The 25,250-nt window shown below is 37.0% G+C and overlaps 1 protein-coding gene across 1 annotated transcript in view; it reads left to right on the top strand.

Annotated features, from left to right (window-relative positions):
* SYCP2L (synaptonemal complex protein 2 like) overlaps window positions 1-25,250 on the top strand; it is a 102,989-nt gene that overhangs the window by 45,773 nt on the left and 31,966 nt on the right. The window contains 5 exon segments of the mRNA XM_070516800.1: window positions 20,365-20,515; window positions 21,112-21,165; window positions 22,961-23,089; window positions 24,118-24,191; window positions 24,425-24,494. Of these exon segments, the coding sequence (XP_070372901.1) occupies window positions 20,365-20,515; window positions 21,112-21,165; window positions 22,961-23,089; window positions 24,118-24,191; window positions 24,425-24,494 (478 nt within the window).

The following is a 25,250-nucleotide window of genomic DNA, read 5'->3' as shown; positions in this document are numbered from 1 at the left end:
CCGGGGCTGAGTGGTTAAGTTCACGCGCTCCGCTTCAGTGGCCCAGGGTTTCACTGGTTCGGATCCTGGGTGTGGACACAGCACCACTCATTAGGCCATGTTGAGGCAACGTCCCACATACTACAACTAGAAGGACCCATAACTATAATATACAACTATGTACTGGGGGGATTTGGGGAGAAAAAGCAGAAAAAAAAAAAGATTGGGAACAGTTAGCTCAGGTGGTGAGCTTAACAAAAAAAAGAGAAGTCTTAGGCAAACACAAGAACAATAGTATTTTTTTCCTATGTATTCTTCTAGAAACACAGTTATAGTTTTGGATCTTATTTCAACTTATGAGCCATTTTACATTAACTTTTGGATATTGTGTGAAGTATGGGTTGAGGTTCTTTCTCTTTCTTTCTTCCCTCCCTTTGCCCTCTCCCTTATTTCTTTATTTCCTATGGCTGTCCAATAGTGCTAGATCGTTTACTGAAACAATTATTCTTTTCTCTATTGAATTTCCTTGGAATATTTGTTGAAAAATCAGTTGACCATACACGTGTAGATTTGTTTCTGGACTCTGTACTCTGTTCCATTGATCTATTTGTCTTGCATTCTATGTGAATTACTGCAGCTTTGCTATATTAACTATTGTATCTCATTTTGAAATGAGGTAGTGTTAGTCTTCAATTTTTTTTCCCAAAGTTGTTTTGACTATATCAGGTCCTTTGCATTTCCTTACATATTTTAGAATCACCTTTACAAAAATGTCTGCTGGGATTTAGATTGGAATTGTACTGAATTTATCGATCAATCTGGGAAGAATTGACATCATAATGATGTTTCCTTGTCTCATACACCTGGTATATCTCTTCCTTTATTTATGGCTTTTTTAATTCCTCTCAGTAATGTTTTATAGTTTTCAATGTGTAAATCTTGCACATATTTTGATAAATTTATCTGTATGTATTTCATATTCTTTGCTATCATGAATAATTCTTAAAAATTTCAATTTCCGGTTCTATCTAAATGCACTTTATTTTTGTATATTGTTCTTATATCCTGCAACCTTGCTCAATTCATTTAATTTTTTTTTGTAGATTCCATGGGATTTTCCATGTAGAAAATAATTTCATCTACAAATAAAGACAGTTTACTTCTTCCTTTCAGATATGGGTGACCTTTATTCACTTTTCTCCCTTATTGCTCTAGCTAAAGCCTACAGTATAGTGTTTAATAGAACTGGTGAGAGCAGACATCTTTGCCTTTTCCTTCACCTTTTGGGGAAAACATTGTCTTTCACCACTAAATATACTATTAGCAGTGGATTTTATGTAGCTGTCCTTAATCAGGTTGAAAGCATTCTCTTCTATTCCAAATCTTCTGAGAGTTTTTATCAGAAATTGATACTGCATTTTCGTCATGCTCATTCTGCATCTATTGAGATCATCATAGGACTTTTCTTTCTTAGTCAATATGTTGAATTACATTGACTGATTTTGGAATGTTAAACCAACCTTGCATTCCTGGGATAAACTCAACTTGGTTGTGCTGTATTGTCTGTCTATCTTTTTTTTTTTTTTTTTTTGAGGAAGATTAGGCCTGAACTACCAATCCTCCCTTGTTTTGCTGAGGAAGATAAGCCCTGGGCTAACATCCGTGCCCATCCTCCTCTATTTATATGTGGGACACCTGCCACAGCATGGTTTGGTAAGTGGTGCGTAGGTTTGTGCCTGGGATCCCAAATGGCAAATGCTGGGCTGCTGAAGTGGAATGAGCAAACTTAACTGCTGCACCACTGGGCCAGCCCCTGTATTGTCTTTCTTATATATTATTAGATTCAATTTGCTAAACTTATGTTAAGAAGTTTTACTCTATATCATGAGATTCTTTAGTGATCCTCCATTGTCATTCCCAATGTTGTTAATTTGTCTTCTCTTCTGTTCCTGAACGCTCTAGGTAGAGGTGTATCAGTTTTCTTCCTCTTCTCAAAGAACCAGTTTTGGTTTCATTGATTTATGTTCTTTAGTTTTCTGTTTTCCGCTTCTTTGATTTATGCTCTGAATTTTATTTCTATTTTTCTGCTTACTTGGGTTTAATATGCTTTTTCTAGTTTTCTAATTGCTTAAGGTCAAAGCTGAGGTTATTGATTTGCAATTATTTTTCTTTTCTAATGTAAGGGTTCAGTTCTAGAAATATCATTATAAGCATTACTTTTGTTGTATCTCCCAAATTTTGATGTGTGATTTTCCTTCATTTCAAAATGCATTTTCATTTTTATTTTTATTTCTTCTTGACCCATGGCTTATTTAGAAGTATGTTATTTAGTTTCCAAATATTTGGGGATTTCCTGGAGATATTTTTCTAAGCGATTATTAATTTAATTCTGTTATGGTTAGGAAACCTACATTACATGATTTTATTTCATTCAAATTTATTTAAAATGTTTTATGGTCCAGAATATATCTATCTTGGTAAACGTCCCATGTGCTTTTGCAAAGAATGTGTATTCTTCTGCTGTTGAGTGGAGTGTTGCATCAATGGGAATTATGTCAAGATGGTTGACAGTGTTGTTAAAGTCTTCTATGTCCTTCCTAATTTTTTTGTTTACTTATTCTGTCAGTTTTTTACTCTATTACTTATTGAGAGGAGTATTGAAATATCTGATTATAATTCTTATGGATTTATCTATTTCTCTTTTAGTTCTTTTGTTATTGCTACATGTATTTAAAACTCTCTTATTGGTTGTATAACCACTTAGGACTGTGATATTTTCTAGATGGATTGACCCTTTATCATTAGGAAATGTCCGTCTTTACCTTTGGCAGTATTCTTTGTCTGAAACCTACTTTGTGTGAAATTAGTATAGCTACTTGAGCTTTCTTTTTGGCATATCTTTTTCCGTCCTTTTACTTTTAATCTTTTTGTATCTGTATGTTTAAAGTTGGTTTGTTGTAGGCAGCATGTAGTTGTGTTTTGCTTTCTAACACAGTATGGCAATCTCTGCCCTTTAATTGGGGTATTTAAGCCACTTATATGATTATGGATTTGGTTGTGTTTATTATATTACCTTGCTATTTTTTTCTATTTGTCTTGTAGTTTTCTGTTCCACTTTTCCTTATTCTGACTTATTTTGAATAAATTAAGTATTTTTTTATGGTTCCATTTTCTCTCTTTTTTCGTTTGTCTTTTTAGTGGTTACTCTGTGGTTTATATATACATCGTTACCTTACCATCCTTAATCTTCGGGTAACATTACACCACTTCACATATACATCCTTACAACATTGTACTTCCATTTCCCTCTCCCAGTTTTGTGCTACTTTTGTCATGAAGTTTACTTCTACATATCTAATAACCTCCTCATTTTATTAGCTTTGTTTTAAATAATCTATTAACATTTAAGGATATTTTTAAAATAAGAAAAATCACTTTATATTTCATCACATATTTAACATTTCCATTATTGTTCATTCCTTTGCATAGACAGAAATTTCCATCTGGTATCATTTTCCTTTGCTTGAAGGACTTTCTTATTTCTTCCTGTGTAGATCTTCTGGTGATTAATTTCTTTCAACTTTCGTATATCTGATAAAATCTGTTTCACCTTTATTTTTGAAAGATATTTTCACTGGGTGTAGAATTCTAGGCTAATAGCTTTTTATCTTTCAGTACATTAAAGATGTTGCTCCATTGTCTTTTTCATTTGACCATTTTTTTTATTGAGTTATTGATAGGTTACAATCTTGTGAAATTTCAATTGTACATTAATGTTTGTCAGTCACGTTGTAGGTGCACCACTTCACCCTTTGTGCCCACCCCCCACCCCACCTTTCCCCTGGTATCCACTAAACTGTTCTTGGTCCATAGTTTTAAATTCCTCATATGAGTGGAGTCATACACAGATTATCTTTCTCTCTGGCTTATTTCACTTAACATAATTCTCTCAAGGTCCATCCATGTTATTGCAAATGGAATGATTTTGTTCTGTTTTGCAGCTGAGTAGTATTCCATTGTATATATGTACCACATCTTCTTTATCCATTCGTCTGTTGATGGGCACTTAGGTTGCTTCCACGTCTTGGCTATTGTAAACAGTGCTGCAATAAACATTGGGGTGCACAGGACTTTTGGGATTGCTGACTTCAGGCTCTTTGGATAAATACCCAGTAGTGGAATGGCTGGATCGTATGGTAGTTCTATTTTTAGTTTTTTGAGGAATCTCCATACTGTTTTTCATAGTGGCTGCACCAGTTTGCATTCCCACCAGCAGTGTATGAGGGTTCCTTTTTCTCCGCAACCTCTCCAACATTTGTTGCTATTAGTTTTAGATATTTTTGTCATTCTAACGGGTGTAAGGTGATATCTTAGTGTAGTTTTGATTTGCATTTCCCTGATTATCAGCGATGATGAGCATCTTTTCATGTGCCTATTGGCCATCAGTATATCTTCTTTGGAGAAATGTCTGTTCATGTCTCCAGCCCATTTTTTCATTGGGTTGTTTGATGTTTTGTTGTTGAGTTGTGAGAGTTCTTTATATATTATGGCTATTAAGCCTTTGTCAGATATATGACTTGCAAATATTTTTTCCCAGTTAGTGGGTTGTTTTTTTGTTTCAATCCTGTTTTCATTTGCCTTGAAGAAGCTCTTTAATCTGATGAAGTCCCATTTGTTTATTCTTTCTATTGTTTCCCTTCTCTGAGAAGGCGTGGTGTCTGAAAAGATCCTTTTAATACTGATGTCAAAGAGTGTACTGCCTACGTTTTCTTCTAGAAGCCTTATGGTTTCAGGTCTCACCTTTAGGTCTTTAATCCATTTTGAGTTTATTTTGGTGAATGGTGAAAAAGAATGGTCAATTTTCATTCTTTTACATGTGGCTTTCCAGTTTTCCCAGCACCATTTGTTGAAAAGACTTTCTTTTCTCCATTGTATGCCCTCAGCTTCTTTGTCAAAGATAAGCTGTCCACAGATGTGTGGTTTTACTTCTGGGCTTTCAATTCTGTTCCATTGATCTGTGCACCTGTTTTTGTACCAGTACCATGCTGTTTTGATTACTGTAGCTTTGTAGTATGTTTTGAAGTCAGGGATTGTGATGCCTCCCGTTTTGTTCTTTTTTCTCAGGATTGCTTTAGAAATTCGGGGTCTTTTGTTGCCCCATATGAATTTTAGGATTCATTTGACCATTTTTGATGAGACCTGTTGTCTTTCTTATCTTTGTTTCTTTATATATACTCAGGCATATATCAGAGATATTGCAAGTTTGGTTCCAGACCACTGCAGTAAAGCAAATATCACAGTAAAGTGAGTCACATGAGTTTTTTGGTTTCCCAGTGCATGTAAAAATTATGTTTACACTACAATGTAAGGTGTGCCATAGCATTACGTCTAAAGAAAAAAATGTACATAACTTAATTAAAAAATACTTTATTGCTAAAAAATGCTAACCATCATCTGAGCCTTCAGTGAGTCATAATCTTTCTCCTGGTGGAGGACCTTGTAAAAAAAATGCAATAGCTGTGAAGCGCAATAAAGCAAAGCATGATAAAATGAGGTATCTGTGTAATCTTTTTTCCTTAGAGTGCTGTTCAGATTTTGTCTTTATAAATAATTTTAAGCAATTTGATCATGTTGTGCCTTGGTGTAGTTTTTTAATGATTCTTGTACTTAGGAGTTGTTGGGCTTCTTAAATATGTTTGTTTGTAGATTTTATCAAATTTAGAAAAATTTCAGATGTTATTTCTTCAAGTATTTAAGTCTTACCCCCTTTTTCCTCTCCTTCAGGGTTTCTAGTTATACACATATTAGGCTGCTTGAAGTCACTCAGCTCATCTATGATTTGTTCATATTTTTGTGATTCATTTAGATAGTTCCTCTTGCTGTGTATTCAAGTTTACTGATTTTTTTTTACAGTATCTATTATTCACCCCATCTAGTGTACTAGTGATCTTAAATACTGTATTTTTCATCTCTAGAAGTTCTTTTTTAATGCCTCTTCTTAACAGGGTCAAGCTTTCCTCAACCTTCTTGACTTCCTGGGCTAGAGTTATAGTAACTATTTTAATGTCCTTGTCTGCTAGTTATATCACCTGTGCCATTTTTAGGTTGTTTTCACTTGGTTGATTTTGCTCCTCACTGCTGGTTACATGCTTTCTTATGTGCCTGGCAGTTTTTGATTGATGCCAGAATTTGTGAATTTTTACCTTGTTGAATATTTTTGTATTCCAGTAACTTCTTAAACTTTTTAATTATTTTAAAACAGTTTTATCCTTTTGAAACTTGCTTTAAAACTTGTTAGGTGGGACCAGAATAGCCTTTAATTGTAATTTATTGAGTTTTCTGATCAGTGAAAGCTGATTATTCTTAAATTGTTTGAATGAGACTCACAGTCAGAAATACATTTAAATTATGACTCAGCACACATACTCACACACATGAATATGTACATGTTTGAAACAAAATTTCACACAAAAATACCTTACTTTACTATGTACAATAATTTTTTATAAATTCTAGTGTAAGGTCTAATTTATTCTATTAACAGTTACTAAATTTGCTTTGCTAATTGGTCATGACTTGTAGTTTAGAGAAACTGTAGTTTAAAATCCCTAATATAGGGAATAAATTGGAGGGGTTGGATATAGAGCAAAAGACAGGAATTAATGGTTAATGACTGTGGAAGGTATCCAGGCAAGAGAGAATGGTAACTGTTCAGGAAAGGCTCTGGAGGAAGGATGGATTTTCTGGAAGATTGAGTGGATATTGTGGAGTAAGGGAGAAAGTGGAGACTATGAAAACTCCAAAGGTTGTTGGCTTGGGTAACTGGATAATTGGGTAACACAAGAAAGATTAGGTTTTAGGAAGATGATTTATAAGTGTTGATTCTAGGAGCTAGGTTATATGTTAGCCATGGTTGGGAGCTTAGGGGAAAGATCTGGGTTAGAGATATTTAGATGTCTTAGGCATCATCTTTGCACTTGAATTTGATAATATTCCTTTTAATATATGGTCCACACTACTGAACCCATTAGTCTTGGTTAGAGCATATGGCTGTTAATTTCCTTGCTTTTAGGTTCTGCCATTCTATTTATGCCAACTAAAATTGCACTCTAAAGGATTTTTTCTTCCTGAAACATTGGTATATGTGCTAACATCCATTGCCAATCTTTTTTTTTTTCTTCTTCTTCTCCCCAAAGCCAGCCAGTACATAGTTGTATTTTCTAGTTGTAGATCCTTCTGGCTCTGCTATGTGGGATACCACCTCAGCTTGACTTGATGAGTGGTGCTAGGTCTGTGCCCAGGATCTGAACTGGTGAAACCCTGGGCTGCTGAAGTAGAGCGTGCAAACTTAACCACTTGGCTACGGGACTAGTCCCACTGTATAGGATTTTATCTGCCAATATGCAAATTCACCTTCTGGTTTTTTTTCTTCAACCTGCCCTTTGAATTTTGATTCTGCCATCTCCTTTATTAGCTTTCTCTCAGGCTCTTATTTGGAAGTATCATAGGCTGGCCTTTTAGAGTTTTATTCAAGATGTTGATAAGTTTGAATGAAATAGGATCAAAGACTGAACCATCTGGTTTACCACTTGACGCGCCTCTGTCTATCTCTTTAGATGACTCCTCCTTTTGTTTTTCTTCAGAATAACATAAGACTGCTAGCACTTTCCATCCTTAAATCATTTTCCTTTTTACTCTATTTTCTCTTATCTTTTTGAAAACTGACTTCTTAAATTTTAGCGTTTAGGTATAGAATGTAATATGGTACTGAAATGTGTGCTTTAGAATTGGATTTGCATTCAAATCCTGGTTTTACTCCTTACTTAGTTGTACGCATTGATTAATACTTGTGAGTTCAGTTTTCTTGTCTGTAAAATGGGAAGATTATGAGCTCCAGAAGGTATTGAACTTAGCACAGTGAACAAATACAGGCTAAGAGCCTGGACCCAGGAACCAGGCTAGCTAAGTAGGTTCAAATCCCTGCTGGGTAATCTTGGGGAAGTTACTCTTCTTCTCTTTACTTTAATTGCCTCATCTGTAAAATAGTGATAATAATACCTGCCTCATAGGATTGTGACAATTAAAAGAATGAAGACATGTAGAGGGCTTAGAACAGTGCCTTGTATATAAGGGGAACTCAGGAAATGTTAGCTACTATCACTATTCTTATTACTAATAGCGTTGCTACTACTATTACTACTGCTACTGCTACTACTACTTTGCCCAAACGCTTTTCTTTGTTGGTTATTAACAAAAAAAGAGCCTAAGTGATAAGATCCTCTTCTCTCAAGATTTTCATCACCTCCATTTCCATTTGTTGGTCAGATCTAAATCCAAAGGATTTATTGCCCTCATTGTTCCTGAGAGATGTCATTGTGAAAGCAAATCCCAAACATGTCAGATAAAGATTCTAAATAGACATAGATACTTAAAGTTCCTAACTCAGTACTTTCTTGCTGTTGGCCAATTTCATGATATGACGCAAGAAAACGTGGTTTCTTGTCTTCCTCCAGGCCCAATAGTGTCTATTCCTACAACCACATTGCACCTCTCCTGTTTTTTTGCTCTGTTAGGTTCAGTAATATAACTCTATTGATGGATGGATACACGAATGAACGAACAGAGCTAATATTGGTATGGGCTGTTTCTTCATTCCTCTGCCAGAACCGTGGCTTTTAGGCTGGAGACATGTCTGCCATAGACATACTGGGCAGGGGCTCCCACCTATGGGATTACATTTTCCTTTGTGCGTCTAATTTCCTTTATTTCCATCATTAATTTTTATCTATTTTTGTGGCTCTACCTCCCCCAACATGATTTTTCTTCTTTAAACTGCTAGATAGCTTTCCTTGTGTTTCTTTGTGTCCACATATGTTATTTTGGGGCTTTAATGGTTAATAATATCTGACAGCTCTATTTCTCCTTTTATGGTGTCACTTTAAGGCACTCTGTCCCACTGAGACTTTTGTTCTTTCTGGATCTCAAAAGATGAATTAGAGCTCACCTGAAGCCTGGAATAGAGCCTATGTTTCTGTCAGGCCACGATCCGGGAAATAAAATTTAGTGTTTTTATACCGTCTCTGAGCTCCCTGTTCATTTTTCTGTGGATGTCTGTCAACTAGAAGAGAAATTCTAGCTGCCCTACCCCTGCGCTTCTCCCCATCCCACCTCACAGTCCAGGCGTTCAGTTTCCAATTCTTGTCTTTGAGATCCTCAGGGCACTCCAGTTTCTTCTGACTTCAGCTCTTCCTCTCATGCCTGCCCCAGAAGCAGGGAGCAGGCAGGGGCTTGGCAGTACGCTTTGGAAGTATGCTTTGCTAAGGCACCCCTGCTGTCCTCCTGCCCAGACCAAGCTCCTCCCAGTGACCTGCAGCTGGTCTCCATGTAGCAGCGAGAGGATTCCTCATTCTGGCTTCAGTCTGAGAATCCTCCTCATTCTGGGGAGCACAGAATGTTGCTGCTGCTCCTGGAAGTCCAGATTCATCTTCCAGAAAGGGCTGCATGCTTGTTGTCCTACATAATATTTCCACCTAGAGCAGAAGGATAGGCCTTAGACTTCTGGAGGGTACGTATTTCCCCTAGAAAATGTAACAAAACCACCACAGACTCTGAGTTAAGGATCCCTGACTGGAGTAATCTGTTCCTCTCTGGGTCTCTGTTTCTTTGTCGGCAAAAGGGTACTTAAATTGAAAGGGGATATTCAAATACCATCGTTGCAAAGACATCTTGGATACTGCTTAGAGCTCTTAGTTCTTTCATGTTGGAATAAAACAATAACTGCTTTTAAATCCAGACTATACACACACTCACATACATACTAACATTTAGCAAAAGCATGGCTTCTTTACATAATGTAAAATTTACCATCCTAACCATTTTCAAGTGTACAGTTCTGTGGCGTTAAGTACATTTGCATCGTTATGCAATCCTCACAACCCTCCATGTCCTGAGCTTTTGCGTCTTCCCCAGCTAAAACTCTGTCCCCATTAAACAACTCCCCATTCCTTCCTTCCCCAGCCCCTGGCAACCACCATTCTACTTTCTGTCTCTATAACTTTGCCCATTCTAGGCCCTTGTATAAGTGGAACCACATGACATTTGTCCTTTGTGACTGGTTTATATCACTTAGCATGATGTCTTCAGCATTTGTCCATATTGTAGCATGTGAGCATTGACGTTTTTTGAATTGTTTCTTTTTTCTTGTGATGGTGTCATATTCCTCATCTGTAAAATGAGGTCAGAAATTTTCTGAGGATGTCTGCTTTTGGCCTGGGTGGGGTAACAGCAACCATATTAAAAACCAGGAAAAAAAATGAAATAGTGGTTTTCAAAATATTGGACATCAGGCAACAAAGGACGACAGTGATCCCTGAGACACATGAGCACTACGATTGCCCATGCTTCCTGCATTAAGAGTTACCAAGGAGGAGCCCTGGCAGAGGCTGATGGTCTTCCGGAGATGAGGAGATGAGGCTAAAAGTCTGGGGAGACCAAGGTAGCTGGAGTGTGCTGGGGAGAGTCCCAGAAACTTCTCACAGAGGAGCTCTGGAGACCTCCGCATTCCACAGCGTACGCTGATCAGTCCACGCAATAAGGAAACTACGAGGCTGGGCACAGAACCACCTGAAAGGATCAGAGGGCAGAGTATTCAGACCTCACACAGGGCCAGGAGCAGTGACTGTTCTCGCCAGCTGGGCTGGAAGATGTCATAATTTGTGGAGTATTGAGTAGAGTACTCAGCAAGGGTTTTGCCTCAGTGATGAGGAATAATTAGTCTGGAATTAAACACTCTTAAGATACTTTAGACAATTCTAGAAAGCAAGAACTGAGAGAATCAAACAGTTTCCAAGTAACAAACTTCAAAAATATTTATAGGAATATTAAAGTATCTATTTAGCATCTAACAAGGTAAAATTTCACAATATCTGACATTCAATAAAAATTATTAGACATTAAAAGAAAACAGGAAAATATGACCTATAATGAGAAAAATTAGTCAAAACTGGCAAAAAATTGACATGGGTATATTAGAATTAGCACAAAAGTACATTAAGACAGGTATTATGACTATATTCCATATGTCCAAAAAGCTAGAGGAAATACTGAACATCCTAAGTAGAGAAAATCAGTAAGAACTTAAAATACTTCAGTGCTATCAACCAACTTGACCTAAATGACATTGATAGAACCCTCCATGCAACAACAGCAGGATATACTTTCTTATTAAGTGCACGTGAAATATTTGCTAAGATCGTGTTCTGGGTCACAAAATAGGTCCCAGTAAATTTAAAATAAGTCATACAATGTATATTCTCTGATTACAATAGAATTAAATTAGATATCAACAGACATCTGGAAAATCCTCAAATATTGTGAAACTAAATATCACATTTCTAAATAGTCTTTGTCAAACAAATCAAAGGAAAAGGCAGGACAAATTTGTAACTTAGTAAAAATGACAATACAAAATGTGGAAATTTGTGAGATAGAGGAAAGCAATGCTTGGAGGGAAATTTGTAGCACCAAATATCTATATTAGAAAAGAAGAAAGGATCTAAATCAATAAATTCATCTTCTACTTTAAGAAACTAAAGGGGAAAAAAGAGCAAATGAAACCTAAAGTAAACAGAGAAAAAGAAATAATATCACAGTAGAAATTATTGAAATGGAAAACATTTAAAAAATAGAGAAAATTAAAACAAAACCTGGTTCTTTTAGAAGATAAATATAATTGATAAACCTCTAGACAGAGTGATTAGTAAGAAAAGCAGAACTTACCAATATTAGGAATGAGAGAGGTGACATCACTACAGATTCTACAAATATTAAAGGGTCAATAGGGGAATGGTAGGAATAACTTTATGCCAAAAAAAGACACCTTCAATGAAATGGGGAAATTCTCTGAAAGAAACAGACTATCAAAACATACTCAAGAAAAAATAGATAACACGAATAGACCAATATCTTTCAAAGAAATGGAATTTGTAGTTAAAAACCTTCCCACACAGAAAGCTCCAGGCCCAGATGGCTGCACTGGTAAATTCTACCAAACATGTTAGGAAGAAATAACACCAGTGCTGCACAAATCTTCCAGAAAATCGAAGAGGAGAAAATACTTAATGAACTGATGCTGTGAGACCAGCATTATCCCAACATCAAAACTGGGTAGAGACATAAGACAACTACAGGCCTATAGCCCTCAAGAAAATGGATATAAAAAAATTTAACAAAGTTTTGGCAAATCACATACAACAGTATAAAAGGAGTAATTATCCCAGGACTGCAAGGTTGATTTAATAGCAAAAATATCAGTGTAATTCATTATGTTAACAAAAATACAAACGTGATCCTAGTTGACACAGAAAAAGTGTTGTACAAAATCCAACATCGATTCCTGGTTACAAATGCTCAAGAACCTAGGTATGAAAGAGAACTGCCTCGATTTATTGCAGGGCATCTGTGAAAATCTACTGCTAATAGTGTCCTTAATGGTGAAAGACTGAATGCTTATTCCTAAGATCAAGTGTGAGGTAAGGATATCTGTTCCACTACTTCTATTTCACAGCATACTGGAGGTTCTAGCCAGTGCAATATGGGAAGAAAAAGAAAGAAAAAGCATTCAGATCAGAAAGGGAAAAGAAAACTGTATTTGTATGTGATAGGATCATCTAAGTAGAAAATTCAGCAGAATCCACAAAAAGGCTACTAGAGCTAATAAGCAAATTTTTAAATGTTTAATTTTTTTTGAAAAGTAAAATATACATAATTTTTTGCCATCTTAACCATTTTAAATTATACAGTTCAATGGCATTAAGTGTATTTGCATTGTTGTGCAACCATCCCCACCAGTCTGTTCCAAGAACTCTCTTCTTCTTGCAAACCTTGTACCCATTAAACAATAACTCCTCATTTCCCCTTCCCCTAATGCCTGGCAACCAGCATTCTACTTTTTCTATCTCTATGAATTTGACTACTATAGGTACGTCATATAAATGGAATCATACAGCACTTGTCCTTTTGTGTCCGACTTTCTTCATTTAGCATAATGTCCTCAAGATTCATCCATGTTGTAGCTTGTGTCAGACTTTTCTTCCTTTTTAAGAATGGTATTTCCATTGTAGGTATATACACATTTTGTTCATTCATTGATGGACGCTTGGGTTGCTTTCACCTTTTGGCTATTGCAAATAACACTGCTATGAACGTGGGTGTAGAAATGTTTGTTTGAATCCCTGCTTTCAATTCTTTTGTGTATATGCCCAGAAATGGAACTGGATCATATGGTAGTTCTAGTTTTAATTTTTTGTGGAACTGCCGTACCGTTTTCCATAGCAACTGTATCATTTCACAGTCTCACCAACAGTGCACAAGGATTCTAATTTCTCCAGGTCCTTGCTAACACAGTTTTTTGATGGTGATCATGCTAATGGGTGTGAGATGGTATCCCATTGTGGTTTTGATTTGTATTTCCCTAATGATTAGTGATGTTGAGCATTTTTTCGTGTGCTTATTGGCCATTTGTATATCTTCTGTGGAAAAATGTCTGTTCAATTCCTTTGCCAATATTTGAATAGAGTCCTTTTGTTCTTGAGTTGTAGGAGTTCTTTATAGATTTTGATATTAACCTCTTATCAAATACATGACTTGCAATATTTTCTCCCATTCTATGGTTTGCCTTTTCACTCTGTTGTGTCCTTTGATGCACAGTTTTTAATTTGATGAAGTCCAATTTATCTATTTTTTTCTTTTGTTGGCTGTGCTTTTGGTGTCATATTCAAGAAATCATTACCAAATCCAATGTCATGAAAATTTTCCCCTAAGAATTTTATAGTTTTAACTCTTATATTTAGGTCTTTGATTCACTTTGACAATTTATGTGTATCATGTAAGGTAAGGGTCCAACTTGATTCTTTCGGATGTAAATATCCAGTTTTCTCAACACCATTTGTTGAAAAGAGTGTCCTTTCCCCCATTGAATGGTCTTGACACTTTTGTTAAAAATTATTTGACCATATGTAAGAGGGCTTATTTCTGGGCTCTGTGTTCTATTCTGTTCTATTGGTTTGTATGTCTGTCTGTATGCCAGCACCACGCTCTTTGGATTACTGTAGCTTTGTCATAAGTTATGATATCAGGAAGTATGAGATCTCCAACTTTGTTCTTGTTCAAGATTTTTTTGGCCTTTTGAAGCCCCTTGGGATTCCATATGAATTTTAGGATAGGTTTTTCTGTTTCTGCAAAGGACATTGGGGGTTTTGATAGGGATTGTATTGAATCTGTAGCTTGCTTTGGGTAGTGTTGGTATCTTAACAATGTTAAATCTTCTAATCCCTGAAAACAGGATATCTTTCCATTTAGTGGTGTCTTCTTAATTTCTTCCAGCAGTCTTTTGTATTTTTCAGTGTGTAAGTCTTTCACCTCCTTAAGATTATTCCTGAGTATTTTATTCTTTTTGAAGCTATTGTAAGTGGAATTGTTTCCTTAATTTTCTTTCCATATTGTTCACTGTTAGTGTATAGAAACACAACGGATTTTTGTGTTCATTTTGTATCCTGCAACTTTGTTGAATGAGCTTATTAGAGAACTAATAAATAAATTTAACAAAATTGAAGGAAACAAGATTAATATACAAAAACCAAATTTCTTTATACTAGCAACAATCAGAAATTTTAAAAAGCAATACCATTTATAATAGTATTAAAAATATGATATACTTAAGGATTAATTTCACAAAAAATGTGTAAGACCCCATACTGAAAACTACAGAACTTTTCTGAGAGAAATTAAGGAAAATCTAAACGGTGAGAGATACTGTGTTTCATGCAGTGGAAGACTCAATATTGTTAAGATGCCAGTTCTTCTCAAATTGATCTGTAAATTCAATACGAACCCAACTCAAATCCAGCAGAGTGCTTGGTTTATTTGTTTTTTGTTTGGTTGGGTTTTTAAAAGAAATTAGCAAGCTATTTCTAAATTTTAGGTAGAAATTTGGCAAAACAAATTTCAAAAGGAAACACAAAGTGGCAGGGCTAACACGCTGCCTATTTTCAAGACTTACTATAAAGCTACAGTGATCAAGAGAGTATGGTATTGGCATAAAGACAGATAAATAAGTGGAACTGACTAGGAAGTCCAGAAATAGACCTACACACATATGGACAACTGGTCTGTGACAAAAATGCAAAGACAATTCAGTGCAGAAAGGATAAGTGTTTTGTTTTGTTTTTTAATAAATGGTGCTAGAACAATTGAATATCCATATATGCGAGAAGATAAATGATCTTTACCTTCCACCATATTAAAACAATTAACTAAAAATGGATCATAGACATAAATGTAAAACCTATTTGAAAGAAAACATAAGAAAAAATATTTGTGACCTTGAGTTAGGCAAAAATTTCTTAGATATGACACCAAAAGCATAATTTGGTGTAAAACTAATCGTAAAAGAACGAATAATAGAACAAATTGATAAATTGAGGTTAATCAATATTAAAAACTTCTACTCTTCAGAAAACACTGTTAGGGGACTGAAAGGACCAGCTTGCAGAAAATATTTGTAGACGCGTCTATCTGGTAAAGGACTTGTACCCAAAATACATTAAGTACTCTCAAAATTCAATAATAAAAATAGAACCTAATAAAAATATAGGCAAAAAATTTGAATAGCTACTTCACCAAGGAAGACACATAGATGACAGATAAGCACATGAAAAGTCGCCCAACATTATTAGCTACTAGGGAAATGTAAATTAAAACCATATTGAAATATTACTACACATGTATTAGGATGGCTAAAATTAAAAAGACTGACTATAGCAAGTGTTGATGAGGATGTGGAGCTACTGGAACTCTGGTAGTTTCTTAAAATGTTAAATATACACCTATCCTTTGGGCCAGCTATTTCTATGTTTATTCAAGAGAGCATATGTCACTCAAAGGCATGTACATGAATTTTTTTTGGTGAGGAAGAGTGGCCCTGAACTAACATCTGTTGCCCATCTTCCTCTTTTTTTGCTTGAGGAATATTGTCCCTGAGCTAACATTTTTGCCAATCTTGCTCTATTTTGTATGTGGGATGCTGCCACTGAATGGCTTGATGAGCAGTGTGTAGGTCCGCACCCAGGATCCAACCCCATGAACCCCAGCCCCAGGCCGTGGAAGCAGAGTGCCTGAACTTAACCATTACACCTATGTGAATGTTTACAGCGGCTTTATTTGTAACAGCCCCAAACTAGAAACAACCCAAATGTCCATCAATAGATGAATGGGTAAATAAATTTTGTTATATCCATACAATGGAATACTACTTAGAAATAAAAAGGGGTTGGCCCGGTGGTGCAACGGTTGAGTGCACATGTTCCGCTTTGGCACCCCAGGGGTCACTGATTTGGATCCTGGGTGCAGACATGGCACTGCTTGGCAAGACATGCTGTGGTAGGCGTCCCACATATAAAGTAGAAGAAGATGGGCACGGATGTTAGCTCAGGGCCAGTCTTTCTCAGCAAAAAGAGGAGGATTGGCAGCAGTTAGCTCAGGGCTGATCTTCCTCAAAAAAAAAAAAAAAAAAACAGTAGAATATGTGATAAGCAATAAGAAAGTTCTATGCAATTCTTAAAAAAAAAAATAAAAAGGAATTAGTGATCAATAAACACAACATGAATGAATCTCAAAGTAATCATGCCAAGTGAAAGAAGCCAGACCAAAACCAAAAGAGTACTACATATTGTATGATTTTATTTATATAAAATACTAGAAAATGCAAACCAGTCTATAGAGATAGAAAGTAGATCAATGGTTTCTCGGAAATGAGGGTGCATTAACGTTTTTTTATTGTGATGAGAACACAACATGAGGGGCTGGCCCTGTGGCCAGGTGGTTAGGTTCCACCAAAGTGGAGCATGGGAGCTGAATCACTCGGCCACAGGGCTGGCCCCTGTGTTTTGCTTGTTCCACTTCGGTGGCCCAGGGTTTTGCTGGTTCAGATCCTGGGTGTGGACATGGCACCACTCATCAAGCCACTCTGAGGAGGCATCCCACATGCCACAACTAGAAGGACCTACAGCTAGAATACGCATATGGGGGGCTTTAGGGAGAAGAAGAAAAAAAAAGAAGATTGGCAACAGATATTAGCTCAGGTGCCAGTTTAAAAAAATAAAATTAGAAAAAACACAACATGAGCTCTACCCTCTTAAAATTTTAATTGCTCAATACAGTATTGTTAACTATAAGTACAATGCTGTATAACTAATATCTAGAACTTATTCATCTTGGACAATTGAAACTTTATAGCTGCTGAATAACTACTCTGCATTTTCTCCTCCCCACCCCCCAGCCTCTAACAATCACCGTTCTCTTCTCTTTCTATGAGTTGGACCCCTTTAGATACCTCATATGAGTGGAATCTTGCAGTATTTGTCTTTCTGTGACTGGCTTGTTTCACTTAGCATGATGACCTCCAAGTTCATCCATGTTGTTGCGTAGTGCAGGATTTCTTTCTTTTTTAAGGCTGACTAGTATTCCATTGTCTGTATATACTGAATTTTCTTTATCCATTCATCCATCAATGGACACACAGATTGTTTTCATATCTTGGCTATTGTGAATAATGCTGCAGTGGACGTGAGAGTGAAGATACCTCTTTGAGATCCTGATTTCAATTCTATTAGATATATACCCAGAAGTGGAATTGCTAGATCATATGGTAGTTCTATTTTTAATTTTTTGAGGAAACTTCATACTGTTTTCCATAGTGGCTATACCATTTTACATTCCCATGAACAATGTGCAAGTGTTCCAGTTTCTTCATATCTTCACCAACACTTTGGTTTTTTTGATAATAGCAGACTATATATCTGATAAGGGGTTAATATCCAAAATATATAAGGAACCCCTGCAACTCAATAGCAAAAAAATTATTTGATTGAAAAAATGGGGGAAGGATTTGAATAGACATTTCTCCAAAGAAGACATACAAATGGCCAACAGGTGCATGAAAAGATGCTCAGCATCACTTATCATTAAGAAAAGCTTGCTTTTTCAGCACCCCAGTTGATTCTAAGGTAGAGCCAGATGGGAAACACTGTCGGCAGCAGGGCCACAGCTTGCTGACCGCACCCTGCCCTCCTCTTCCTTGTGTGACTGACAGAGAAGGGCTCAACACAAGTTTCTTCCCATGTGCTGGGCTCACGATCAGAAGGGAAAGAGAGTTAGGGTTGTGAAGTGTGGGGAGGAGAAGGTGACGGTGGGACAGTCCCGTTAATTCGATATGTTTTATTTTAGGGAAGAGTCTGCTTTTGAGGATGACAGAAAGCAGGAAACAAGGATGTCGGTAATGGGGTAACTTTTATTGTTGGGGGGCAATACTTCCTAAATTTTGTTATTTGTATACCTTCTTCAAATTTTTTCATCACTCTGCTCTTTATCTCTATTTTTCTTAACTAAACTTATCTTGAACTTATTTTAAAAGGAATTATTTCACTTTCAAATGGAAAATCTATATTAGTTGTAACGTTAGTAGGTGAGCCTCCCAAAAATACAACAGAAAATAGCAAAGTTATCATATCGAGCTATCCTTTTACTCGTATTAGGTTTTGAGCCTAAAGCCTGGTCTTGCTTTGTTAAAAAGGATTAGTAAGCAGAAGAGAGTGCTAAAGACCTACCAGCACCTAAGATTTATCCTGAATAGAATCAGAAGTGTTACTGAATCGAACCAGTATTTTTTCACTGATTCGATGACACGGTTTTGTTCCTGTGCACAAAATCACACCTCTGCAGTGTAGCTCTTGCTTTGGGAAGCACCATGCTCTAAGCCTATGGTCAGCGTATTAAAAAAAATCTTTTTATGAATATTAAATGAACACTTTTTCTAAAATTGAGATCATGGGCTTCAAACAAATGAGTTAAGGCTCCTGGCTTTCTCTTCACAATGGTCCTCCCTCTCAGCTGCCTGGTCCTCCAACTGGAATCACATGGGGAGCTGAAGAAACTACTGAAGCTTGGGTCCCTTCCCCAAAGATTCTGACTTAATTGATCCGGAGTAGTGTCCAGGCATGGGGATTTTCTTAAAAGCCTCGTCTTGATGATTCTTACATGCAGCCAAATTTAAGAACCACTGCTCTAGATTCTTTCATTTCTGTAAATAACTTTCAACACCTTTTTATATAAAATCAAGAAACTGGGAAGGCCTTGATGGCTGGTCTTTTAATTGGGAGCATTAAATGAAGTAAGGCTCGCTCTTTACAAGTCACTGGGCTGAAGAACTCTGGAACAAATGTGGTGGTAGCCCCAACCCGTTATGAGTAAGATGCAAATAGGCCTGGCTCACAAGGTTCCTTTTAACAATGACCTTCTCTACAAAATGTTGAACTGCTAAGCATTTTAAAGTAGGAGTAATTGGGTCTTTAAAAATGAATTCATTTGAAAAATAGGTACCTCTCCATCACCTACCTTAAATGTTATGAGTTGTACTATCATAAATAAAGGTGACCCTGGTTCTTATCCTGACGTAGCAATGGCCTCAGGAGCTAATTCTGTACTTCACCGTTCCAGGCCCAGGGGGTGTCCTCCAGCCGGTGCATTTCATATCTGAGAACACTATATAAGATACTGTCACCACTTAATCGGTTTGGATTCATAAGACTCCTCCCGCGCCTGAAAGGAAAATGAATTGTTACCAGGTGAATGGTGGCGCCCCTCTGGAGGCATGGTGGCTTAAGGACTGAGTGCCCTGGAAGGGTACAACAGACAGGGCTCGAAGAGAGTATGCTGTTTTATTAAAAGACATTCCATATAAAAATCCAGCGTAAACATTTATTTGTCAAAGCATTTGTAGAAACGAATCCAAAAGCAAAAAGTTTTTAGATGTATAAATATCAAAGTATAGATGAATGATCCACCAGGATGGATTACACTCGCCCTGAATCTCTACCCTTTAAAGTCCAGGCTCAAGTTCAGAATGCTTTAAGGTTTAAATAGAAATGACCCTCTTGTTTTATTTTGATTCCTCTAAGATCTAGACAAGCATGTCTTTGCAAAAATTATTTTTATATATATATTTTTTGTCGTTTGGGTTAGTTTTTTGAAGTTATATTGTCAAGACAATATTCAGGTGCATCAGCTTTTGAACAGTGACCGTAGTATCTTGTCAGTTGCAAGTATTTGATTAGAGAGGATTTTGTCATCCTTTACAACAGCAGTAAAGAAATAATCCATTTTTCCTTTTCCTGCTCCCTCTGTGCTTCTGTGCCTTTTTATTATATAAGACAGCCCAGTCTTCTAGGAGAAGGAGTTACTTTTCTTTTGTCTAACTTTATAATGCATTTAATTGTACATAAATAGCACTAACATGTCTTTAATAGTTGTCGTTCATCACCTGTGTTGTAGAAGCTTGATTACAGGAAATACCTCTTCTCAGAGAGTAATCCAGATTCAAGTACCAGTACCAGTGAGCTGCCTTGGACAAATGACCAGAAAAGAAAATCCCTAAAACCATATTCTGGTAGAAAAAAGACAAGAATCAGAAGTAGGGTAAAAAGTAAGTTTGGTATATGTCTTCTTTCAAGTCACTTTTCAAATAAATCAGCAGGTATTTTTCAGTACGTGATGGGAGAGGGTAATAAATATATGATCATGTGATCCTCCTTGGCTACCATTACACTGGAAAGGCAAAATGTACATGTGTGAAACAGTACAACAGAATATGGAATTGACCAAAAATTGTTCATTCTGAGGTGTAGATAAATGGAGTAGGAGTTCAGATAAGAGGAATCTGACGTGAGCTGGAATCATTAGAAAAAGCTTGAAGGAAGAGGTGGGTGGGACTGGACCTGATCCTTGGGAAAAGAATAGGATTTGAAGAGCTGTGGAGAAGGGGAAGCATTCTAGGTTAGGTAAAACTACAAGGACAGGCTGAGGAGGCGAAGACAGCGTTCAGGGACAGGGTCTAGAGCAGAGAGTTCATGCTGGGTGCTGAGGAACAAGGTGAATATTAAGAGCTAGACAGTGGAGCAAGCTATAGGAAGTGGGAATTGCTTCTGGCGCGGACGTGTGTAACTGGGAGAGGGGGAAATGAATTTTTGTATTTCTCATACATAAACTTATCCATTGTATGCTTATTTCCTTTCATTTTAGTCTTGCCACTCTTCCCTCCCAGTAGTGGCAGTGACCGTGAGAAAGACGAAGTGAGTATATTTTATCTGGGCTGCCATGTGCCCTTGTGGCATTAACATGACACAGGTCAATCTGTTTAGGGTTAAACTGCATTCAATTCTCAAAAAAACTTGTTTCAGGAATATGAGAATAACAAACCACTGGGTTACTGACATGAAAACAACTGTCAATAAAACTGCAAGAACTCCCAAACATTTAGTAAAGTAAACCTTGGGTAAAGATTTAAGATCTTTCTTCACTGTTCCCAAATGTCGCTGAAAGACTTATTATGAGCAGCGCTTAAAATCTGGGCTATTCTTATTTCCTGCAAATATCTGTGCTTCTAAATTTCCATTTTAAAGTTGGCTTGTTGGTTTAATCCTCCCTTAGTTTTGGTTTGTTGACTTACTACTTTCAAAGCTTTCAGTCATCTAAACATTTAAATTTTTATTTTGCAAGTGGCTGAAATGCCTTCAGGCTTATATACATGTTGAATAAACTCTCCAAGTTTCCTAATTGCCTTCAGTTGTCCTTGTTTTATAGCAAAGAAGTTAAGAATACGGACACCGGTGTCCTCTAGACCAATTCAAAGCCTGGTTTTGCCTGATATTAGCTGAATTACCTCTTTCGGCAGTTGGCTTTTGTTCCCTGTCAAATGATATATATTTATGTGTGTGTATGTATTAAATATATTTGCACACATACACACTAGCGTGTAGTGCCAAGTGTATACGAGTTTTCTAAGGGAGAGGCTGCCGGGATTCTGAGGGCATGAACGGCACCCTGCCTGCCTGTGCAGAAATACCATGCGGTTGGTGCTCCGGTCATAGCTAGTTATCTGCCCCTGACCTGCCTCCTTCCGTCAGCCTGGGGATTGTTGCCCCCTGTGACTCTAAGGAGCTCTCATGTTCTGTAATGACAGAAATAGTTTACAGATTACACCTGTGGGCCAGAGTAAGTACCTAAATATTTGTTGAATAGTTTAATCTGAAATAATGAATTATCAGTTAGAAATAAGCCAAAAGAACAGTTTTTAGTAAATATAGCTTTCAGTTTAAATAAGCCCAAAGAAACATCAAAGCTTTGAGAATCCATGAATTTAAGCTGTACAACCGACAAGAAGTCTATGCTGATTTTCAGTGAGGACATTCCTGACTTGGTACAAATATTGGTATTCAAAATTCACTTCTCTGTGTTGGAGTATAAGAGAATAATTTAGAGCAGGGGTCAGCAAACTTTTCCTGTAGAGGGTCAGGGAGTAAATGTTTCAGACTCTGGGAGCCGTATGGGTTCTGTGGCGACTATTCAACTCTGCCATTGTAGCACACAAGCAGCCTTGGACAATACCTAAATGAATGGTTGTGTCATGTTCCAATGAAATTTTATTTACAAGAAGAGGCAGTGAGCTATGGTTTGCTGACTCCTGATCGAGGGCAATGGCTCTCAGATTTTAGTGATCATCAGAATGATCAGGGTGGCTTGTTAACATGCAGGTTTCTGGGTCCTGTCCCAGAGTTTCTGATTGAGTGGATCACAGGTGGGGCTTGAGAATTTGCATTTCCACCAGGCCCCGACGTGTTGCGATGCTCTGGTCTGGGACCACACTTTGACAACTTTGATTGAGTTGTCTTTGATTCAGAGGTATCAACTGATGTATGACCTAATGTACTTCCAACTCTTAGATCTTATGTTCTTAGCGTTTATTTTCAAATGGAGTAAATCTAATACTTAAATTCTATTAAAGGGTATTGGCGATGTCTTAGAGTTCTTTGATAATTTGTTTTGAGTGGTTGTGAATGTTTAACACTTTTAAAAAGTACTCTATTTTAAGCTAAACTTCTATCACCTTTATAGAAAAATACCTCCAGGCAAAATAATGCCACACCTCCAAAAGTTTCTGGAAAAAAATTTCAGGGTAGTTCTGTCTTTTTAACTCCTGAAGATTCTGCCCAGAAAACAGGTACCTGATTTTCTGTTAAGTTTACGTAGAAAAAATTATGTTTGGGGAAAGATAGTTGGAAATAAAACATTTTTCTTTTAATATCTGTTGAAGAAAGTGTGAAGATATGATTGCCATTCTCTTTAATGTCCTCATTGGCAAAAGATACAGGATATTGTATCTTAATTGTGCTTTCACATTTGAGACCAGCTTGTGCATAGGAATCGCTGGTATTTTTCCTCTTTTAAAGAAGCAATAAAACTCAAATGGTGACTTATAGCAGGGGTTGATAAATATTTTCTATAAAGAACCAGATAAAAGCATTTTTTGCTTTTTGGTCCATATGGCTTCTGTTGCAAATATTCACCTTGGCAGTCACAGCATAAAATCAGCCACTGACAAGATGTAAACCTACAGGCGTGGCTGTGTTTCCATAAAACTTTATTTATAAAACCAGGTGGCTGACCTGATTTGGCCTGATGGGTCAGAATTTGCCAACCATTCACCTATAAGGTTTATCTTAACCCCCACTGTATTTTATTCAAACTGTTCGCATCCTTTAAATTTGTAAGAGTAGGGAGTTTGTTTTGTTCGTCACTGTTACTCTGCAGCTTAGCACATCTCCAGGCACATAACGGCACTTAGTAAGCACGCGACTGACAACCTGTTAGCTTGGCTGCCGCAGGCAGAAAAAAGAGAAAGGGAAATATAGCATTAGAGAGTAAGAGGAAACAAAGGAGTGGGTCCAAGAGAGAGAAAGAGAAGGATCACAAGGCGAGGTGGTAGAATCCTCTCCCATGTCTTTGGGGCCAGATAGGCAGCTACTAAAGATGCTGATCTAGTTGAGGTAGCTGGTTATTCCTTTTATTTACAGATCTACAAACCTAATGCCGATAAATCCCCTGAAAGATACAAAATTTTTTAAATTTAGAACTGTCCCATTTTTTCTGATGGTGAGATTTAATATAGAGAGTAATAGTGCAATGTTATTGCCTAAAGTTGCTCCTTAGTGTGTTTATTCCTTTGAAACTGTTCTCTCTAACACTCAGAACTTCAAAGTCCCCAACCACTGGGCAATCTCTCTTCCTTGGAGCACTCAGGAGTTGAAGAAAATGTATCTAAGGTACTATTTAATTGTTGGTTATTCATCTGGTTTTCAAAAATTAATAGCATATTTGCAAAATGTCCTGGGTTATTTCTTCTTAAGGGATAATGTAGCACCACTAGTTTCTTTTTTCTGCTTTATCTCCCCGAACCCGCCCTGTACATAGTTGTATATTTTAGTTGCAGGTCCTTCTAGCTGTGGGTAGTTTCTTATTTCTTATGTATTTGCGGTGTGTTTATTTTGTTTTTAAGACTGTGAACCAAGAGTCATTGATGAAAAGTACTAGCTTCAAACATAAACTGCAAAACTTGGAAGACAGAGGTAAGAGAACACTAAACTCTTTTGCAGAATAAAGCAAAATTGATCTGATTTTGGTAGATGGGGCTGTTATTCAAATTGCTACAAATAAAACAGCTTTACAGAGTGATTGTGGCCAGGCTCTGGAGAGAGCAGCGTGGCCTGCTTACCAGCTCCAAATGTGCGTGAAGGTCAAGGGGAGAAGCAGAGGCCTTCACTCAGGAACAATGGTGTCTCATGGTGAGAAGCATTCAGCCTGGGACCCACATCCCATCAACCGGCACGCCTCCTCTTTGGCTCACAGGAGGGCTCGGTGGGGGCACCATCCCCACGTAGGCAGGTCACTTGCATTGTATTAGCAATGTTCCAAAAAGTTGTGTGGCTAAGTTATTACAACTTCTGAATTCATTTTCTCATGTAACAGTGGTATAAAGGTTTCCAGGCCAGTTCACAGTGTTGTGAATTAGTGTGGCACCTGACCACTCTTTAGGATGTTTCTGAACTGCTTATTTTTTCTCTACGTTTTAAATTAAGTATCAGGAAGATTCAGATAGTTATAAATTATGTGCAGGATACTTGGTATATCAACATAAGAAACATCTGCAAACCACCAACCATTACTGTTTTGAAACCTGGTCTGTTCCCAGCCAAACCCATCTCAGCACCCTGCATCCCGCTTCACAGCGAACTGTTGATCTTAATTTTGTGTTCGATTTTTAATTTTTCACTTTTACTTTGTGAAAAATATTATACATTCTGAAGAGAATTTAAAACATGTAC

This window comes from Equus asinus, chromosome 8 (genome assembly GCF_041296235.1).
Source record: "Equus asinus isolate D_3611 breed Donkey chromosome 8, EquAss-T2T_v2, whole genome shotgun sequence".
NCBI lineage: Eukaryota > Metazoa > Chordata > Mammalia > Perissodactyla > Equidae > Equus > Equus asinus.
Note: the sequence above shows the minus strand (reverse complement) of the source record. Positions and strands in the feature narration are given on the sequence as shown.